Source organism: Centruroides sculpturatus, unplaced genomic scaffold, assembly GCF_000671375.1.
Source record: "Centruroides sculpturatus isolate CEXI.00-Female unplaced genomic scaffold, Cexi_2.0 scaffold607, whole genome shotgun sequence".
NCBI classification, from domain to species: domain Eukaryota; kingdom Metazoa; phylum Arthropoda; class Arachnida; order Scorpiones; family Buthidae; genus Centruroides; species Centruroides sculpturatus.
In genome coordinates this window covers 127,862-135,179 of record NW_019384856.1, presented here as the reverse complement: position 1 = coordinate 135,179, position 7,318 = coordinate 127,862, and the positions used below count along the sequence as shown (strand labels likewise).

At 29.7% G+C, this 7,318-nt stretch overlaps 1 protein-coding gene across 6 annotated transcripts in view; it reads right to left on the bottom strand.

Annotated features, from left to right (window-relative positions):
• Nucleotides 1-7,318, bottom strand: part of LOC111630578 (apoptotic chromatin condensation inducer in the nucleus-like) — a 107,604-nt gene that overhangs the window by 15,048 nt on the left and 85,238 nt on the right. For all 6 annotated transcript variants that reach the window (XR_002757547.1, XR_002757548.1, XR_002757549.1 and 3 more), the window contains exons 8-9: nucleotides 6,140-6,299; nucleotides 5,745-5,950 (exon numbers count right to left, since the gene is read on the bottom strand). Coding sequence is in view for 2 of the 6 variants with exons in the window: in XM_023374692.1 (XP_023230460.1) it covers nucleotides 5,745-5,950; nucleotides 6,140-6,299 (366 nt within the window). In the remaining 4 variants the exon portion in view is untranslated. The remainder of the gene's footprint in view (nucleotides 1-5,744; nucleotides 5,951-6,139; nucleotides 6,300-7,318) is intronic.

Sequence of the window (7,318 nt, the reverse complement as noted above, 5' to 3'; positions counted from 1 at the left end):
CAGTATGTAAATTAGGTACCGTAAGTCTAATACAGTACTGTAATTTTATACATTTCTTGTGAAAGAAACATTTCTTATTCAACGGCGATTAAAATTATTTATATTAATGATGTCTCCAAAGTTCTACGAAGTTTTCACAGAAAAATAAGTTGTTAGAAATCGGCCGCCATTTGCTGAGTTGTTCCGCGACGAAAACAAGCTTTAGCAATGGGGATGTCTAATAGTGCACACTCGGTAAGTAATCCTACAATTTTTTGTTTATAGCGTAGTTTATATGGATTATTTCCAAAAAAAATATACGTATTTTGAAAATGTTGAGTCGGATTAGTCTAGAATCGATTAATTTTATGGAAGAAAACCTTTCAATCAGTCGTAGTCCGTAAACTTCACACGTGTCGAGCTGTGATTGGAACGACTCGTAAGAAATCGGATTCCTAAAAAATGAAACGTATCTATGATCTTATAGGGGGGGGGTCGACTGTATAGTGTCCCCTACTACAAACCCACAAACCTACCAGTAAGTAGAAAAAAAAGAAACATTGATCTATATTTAGATAAAACAAAAAGAAATTAATTTACAATAAACTATTTTCACAAAATTTTCTTTAAATTAGTTTCAACTAACATAACAGCAATGATTATACCATTTTAACTCTAGACCCCATATAATATAAAATAACATTCCAATAGAGCAGTGGTTCCTAATTAGTTTTTCCTGCGTACCACTTCAAGAAAGAGCTCAAAATTGTGTATCCCTTATAGCAGAAATTTATATTAATCCATACTAATATAAATTCGAAGGTAATTCTGTCTGTCTGTCACCTTTTCATGTGTAAACCGCTGAACAGGTTTTAATAAAATTTGGCACAGAGATAGCTTACATGTTGGAGATGGACATAGGCTACATTTTACTGTGAGAAAATACCTTACTCCCACGAGAAAATTCGATATAATGCGGGTGAAGCTGTGGGTAGACAGCTAGTGATAAACAGAACAAGTTTTTTTACATTTATTACCTTTAAAATACAATTCTAATAATAATAATAATGAAAACAACATAAGGTTATTTAATTTTAATGCTAACAGGTTATTTAATTTTAATGTTAGCGGCTTCGCTGACATGATAAATGTCTTTTAGGTCAGCCCAAAAATTACTCAGTGATTGCTCTGCAAAACAACTCTTGAGTCTGCTGTTGCATGAAATGTCTATTAATTCCTCTTGATCAGAGATGGGAAGGTGGTCGGTGGAGTTATTCGAAACAGTGACAAAAATTTTCAAAATTAATTTTGCGAAAACAAATTGTGTTAATTGTACAATTTTTGTTTCTCGCGTAAGAATTTCATTTAGGTATTGTCACAAATGCATTTTTTTGATGAAATTTTGAGAATATTTTTAGTTATAAACAAACAAATTTGTGCATTCGACGTCATGTTGTAAATTGCTGAATTTTTGATGGTCAACCCATTATTTTTTTGATTGCTTCATCTCATGCATCTAAATTTTAAATTGACTGATTTTAGATTGCCGCGCATACCCCAGGAGTACACATACCACTAATTGGGAACCATGGCAATAGAGCAGTGGTTCTCAAACTTTTTTTGCAATGGAACCCTTTTACATTATTTGTAATATAATGGAACCCTTATTTAAATTAATACTTATTATAATAAAAGAAATATTTTATTTGAATCACACCATAAATTGGAATATTNTTTGTTTCTTGCGTAAGAATTTCATTTAGGTATTGTCACAAATGCATTTTTTTGATGAAATTTTGAGAATATTTTTAGTTATAAACAAACAAATTTGTGCATTCGACATCATGTTGTAAATTGCTGAATTTTTGATGGTCCACCCATTATTTTTTTGATTGCTTCATCTCATGCATCTAAATTTTAAATCGACTGATTTTAGATTGCCGCGCATACCCCAGGAGTACACATACCACTAATTGGGAACCATGGCAATAGAGGATATGACTCATGCATATTTTTGATAGGAAATATATGGCTTCTTTCATGACAAAGTTTGGCCATTCCTGATATGTTACATTTTTATTAGATTATTATATTTTATCATTTTAAAGACATTTAAAACATAATCAAATATTTAAAAAAACATATCTAAATTAATAACAACATATCAAGATAATGAAATATATCAGATGTATAAAACAACTGTTAAATAGTTCTTTTTCATCTGGCTAAATAAACATTATAGTTATTCCTAATATGGATGCATAAAAAAAGCAGAATAATTGGTTATTATTGTATAATACATTTTATCTAGAAAAAATTAATGAGTTATTATTATTTCATTTTTTAATATAATTAGATAAAAACATTTCTGAAGAAATTCATAAAGCTACATACAAGTCATAAATATACATAAAAAATGAAATAACTATTTAATCTGTTGACTCATATATATTTTAAAAGTTTTGAAGTAATTTTATTCTACTAAGTTCTGAATACTTAATATTGTAAGCATCACTATTTGGTTTTTAAATTGTATTTGCTATATAATACAGTATTTCAACAGTAGTATATATATATTATTTTAAAATAAGAAAATTTCTAAAGAAACTTGCAAAAGTTCAATTTTAGATAAATTCAATTTAGATAAAGTTCAATTTTAGACAATTCATAAATAACAATTATTTATTATGACTTCACAATGCCAGGCTTCAATTATTAACCATATTTTTAATTTATTTAATTTAACCTGTCCTGCGTTGTTCCAAAAATATTTGTGTTGACCTCACTGACCTGCGTGGGCGATCCCGAATATTTTCGTGTTTACATCGGAACATTTTTTATACTAAATGTCGCTGTGTCACAATTTTTATATTAAAACGAACTTTTAAAATATAATTTTTTTTGTTTCTATATTATTCAATATATTTATTTCATTTGTAAAACAAAAAAATAATTTTTTACGATACAGTAAACACTATTATTTAAAAAAAAAAAAAAAATTTAGGCTTAACATCAACAAAAATTCAACATGACGTCACAGGAAACAAATAAAAATTTCAACATCAAATAGGTTAAAATGTATGCTATCCATCTCAAATTAGTAATGTCTTGCCCCTGTACTGTACATCATACTTTTCCTGTTAGCAATACAGCCATGCCGGTCATCCTCCTTTCAGGGAAACATTTTTGAATTAAAACAACGAGACTTTTGGTACAAACTGAAAGTTTGTATATCAAGGCCTCCCATCCCCAAGCTTTTTATATGTGGTCTCAACTTTCATCTATCTAACTCTGTTCTTGAGATTAAGGAAGGACAGTGGGAACTTATAGGTCTACAATTTTTTCAAATTGCAGCCCAATAATTATTTTACTTACACAATAACATCATTCAATGATTTCTGCTGTACACAACAAATATTTAAAAATAGTTTCAAATTAAATTTTTGACAGCTACAAAGACTATATTTTCATTTTCTCATCTTGTGATAGTGTTTGCAATGTTAAAACTATAAACAGTATATTAACAGACATTTAAAAAATAAAAAAATTCAAAAGCTTTCTAAATCAATGAAAATATTATGTGTGTTTAATAATTCAATCTCTCTACAAATAATTACTTGTTGCTTGCTACATTATTATCATTATTATTATTTATAACAAGGCTGTTAGTATTTTGTGATCAATAATTCTAATCATTCTAGATTTCCAAATCTTATTTTCAGAAATAGTACTGATGAATGTTTAGGGTAAAAACATTTGCAAATAGTCTATAGTAATAAATAATAATTATCCTTTGCATAAAATTGAAATTGAATTTGCTACAAAATTGAATTTTACTGCATTTTTAAATCCTCTCAAAGCAACCATCTCAATTTAAATCTATACTACAATTTATCAGGAATGTGAAATCCGGAATTTTTACCGAATTTTCCAATTAATATCCCGCAGTTTCCTAACCCTCCAATTTAATTTTCCTTTAAACCCTAAATGAAAATCTAATAAAAAAAAAAAAAGGAAAAAATTCCAATCTTCCCTTTTCGTTTGAAGTAAACATCCGTCCATTTCGAAACTAATCCCACATTCCAACTCCAAAGTTGATAGTTAGCATGGTCCCGGGGACAACTTTGACCCATCCACGTACCTTTTACCTCACAACAATTGGTCACATGACCATTCTCCCATGACGAAACTATAAAAACCCCTTCCTTCCCCTTCTCGGGGGAGTCGTTCAAGAACCGGCGCAAGGTGAAGAGAACAATTAAAAATAGTGTCCTTTTTTTCCATTTGTGTTAGCGGCTTCGCTGACATGATAAATGTCTTTTAGGTCAGCCTAAAAATTACTCAGTGATTGCTCTGCAAAACAACTCTTGAGTCTGCTGTCCTCCATCTAATTTGGATAATTTTCCCTTACTGGGATAACGNGAAAATATTATGTGTGTTTAATAATTCAATCTCTCTACAAATAATTACTTGTTGCTTGCTACATTATTATCATTATTATTATTTATAACAAGGCTGTTAGTATTTTGTGATCAATAATTCTAATCATTCTAGATTTCCAAATCTTATTTTCAGAAATAGTACTGATGAATGTTTAGGGTAAAAACATTTGCAAATAGTCTATAGTAATAAATAATAATTATCCTTTGCATAAAATTGAAATTGAATTTGCTACAAAATTGAATTTTACTGCATTTTTAAATCCTCTCAAAGCAACCATCTCAATTTAAATCTATACTACAATTTATCAGGAATGTGAAATCCGGAATTTTTACCGAATTTTCCAATTAATATCCCGCAGTTTCCTAACCCTCCAATTTAATTTTCCTTTAAACCCTAAATGAAAATCTAATAAAAAAAAAAAAAGGAAAAAATTCCAATCTTCCCTTTTCGTTTGAAGTAAACATCCGTCCATTTCGAAACTAATCCCACATTCCAACTCCAAAGTTGATAGTTAGCATGGTCCCGGGGACAACTTTGACCCATCCACGTACCTTTTACCTCACAACAATTGGTCACATGACCATTCTCCCATGACGAAACTATAAAAACCCCTTCCTTCCCCTTCTCGGGGGAGTCGTTCAAGAACCGGCGCAAGGTGAAGAGAACAATTAAAAATAGTGTCCTTTTTTTCCATTTGTGTTAGCGGCTTCGCTGACATGATAAATGTCTTTTAGGTCAGCCTAAAAATTACTCAGTGATTGCTCTGCAAAACAACTCTTGAGTCTGCTGTCCTCCATCTAATTTGGATAATTTTCCCTTACTGGGATAACGAAGTAAAGAGGTATGGAACCAAGTCCTGTAAACTCTCTCTCGGCCGCTCCGCGCTTTAGGGACGCGAACTAGACGCTGTAATAACCGCCATTAGATTTAATAAATTGTTGTTTCTTGTTAAATTTTGCCTCTTTTACTCGTATATCACCTGTCATCTTACCGACGGCACTCCTCCCTCCGCCACTCGATCTGAGAAATAAAACCCGTTAAGGTGGGCTAAATAAAAAGACAAAATTTTGACATCTTGACAGTGATCAGGTTTAACGACCTGTTGCCGGACACTCTCCCTGGCGGTTCACAGAAATATCTAATTTCAAACCTAACACAATCTTTGACATTAGCATATGATGTTTTTTGAAAACTTTTGTTATTAGTAAAATGAAAAAAAAAAAAAAAAACCAATTTTAAAATATAAAAGGTTATAGATAAGTTAGTATCAATTACGCATAAATTTTATAATCTGATCTCATATTATTTTAATGGAAACTTACAGTTACATAGCATTTTGATTTAATCTTGTCAATCCAAAATCCTCCTTCTACAATTGTTCCAGTTTTCTGTAGTACTTGTTTTAGCTGTTGAAGAGTGAATGGACGAACTAAATTCTTAATATGAATAATGCATGATGGTGGATTCTGTGGTGGAGTGGGAGGATGAGGACTTTCTTCTTTTGATGTATCTTCTTTTACCTGATCAGCTAGAAAATAATATTTAATCAGTATTTAATAATTTTAGTTTTATATTAATAATTTAAAATTATTACAAAATTTAAAACATTAATATTTATAGTCAAAAATAAAAAAGTAAGTTTTTTTTGTTAGATATATAAAAAATTTTATAATTTAAATCAATTCAAAAGTAAAAAAAACAAATAAGAATAATTTACTTTCACTTATTTCTGGAATTCCAGGAATTTCAGTCTGTTGATTATTTAATTCCTGACTTCCAAATAAAGCTTCTTCCTCAGGTGTATTAGCAGTAGGAGTTAATTCTTCTGATGATAAAACAACATTTTTTACTACTGGTTTGTAATCAGGTATTAGATCCTGAAAAAATAACAAAAATAAAAAACTAAGATTGTCAATTCACTAGATATAATAAATGCAAAAAGTTGCAAAAATAATCTGCAAAATAATAAATATAGAAAAATGATAAATATTGTTCTTTTCTGAACTATATGTATACATTTATGAATTCAATTATTAAATTCAGTATATTTTTTTAGAACATCTTTGGTTTTGGCTTTATTTATCAAATATAATTGAAGTATTAATAAATGAAAAAGTTTTGTTTTGTAGAATTCAAATTTTTACATTACTTTAAATACACTTAAAACTGGTGCAAAAATTTATAGAAATTTTGCATTAGTTTTAAGAATATTTTATTAAAGAAAAATGAAATAAAATTTTCTCCAAAATCAAATTTTATGAATGAAAATGAATTAATCTTGTGGCCAGAAGCAAAATGACCTGTAGGTGAAATCCTAAACTCTACTGCCATTATAATACAGAAAATATACAGTGCTGGACAAAAGCATTAGGTTGTTGTAAAAAGTGCAATAATTTATTATAATTGCTATGTATAAATAAAACAAAATGAATGATGAGAACCAATGGCATAGGAAAATATTTGCATAAAAGAGTTTAAAAAAATCAAGTACAAGATGTGTTCCATGGTCTGTTGCTTTATTCAATATACAGCATCAGACAAATCACGAAATAATTTGCATACATCTCTAGCTACATAAACCAAATTAACATGATGTCAATTATCACTCAGTATAGGAGCAAACAGATAGCAATTAACATGCCAAAAGGCAGGCAGGCATGGTCTGAATTCAAGAGAGGACAAATTAGGGTAATGAAAGAATATGGTAAAACAGGAGCACAGATTTCTGCTGTCATAGGACATTAGAATACCACTGTGAATGCCTTCCTACAAAATCCAGCTAAATATGGAACAAGAAAGCAGTCAGGAAGACCAACAGAATCAAAGAAACAAGCAACATCTCTCACACATTATAACAAATGCTTCTTCTCAGAAATAGTGGCATTTATAGATACCT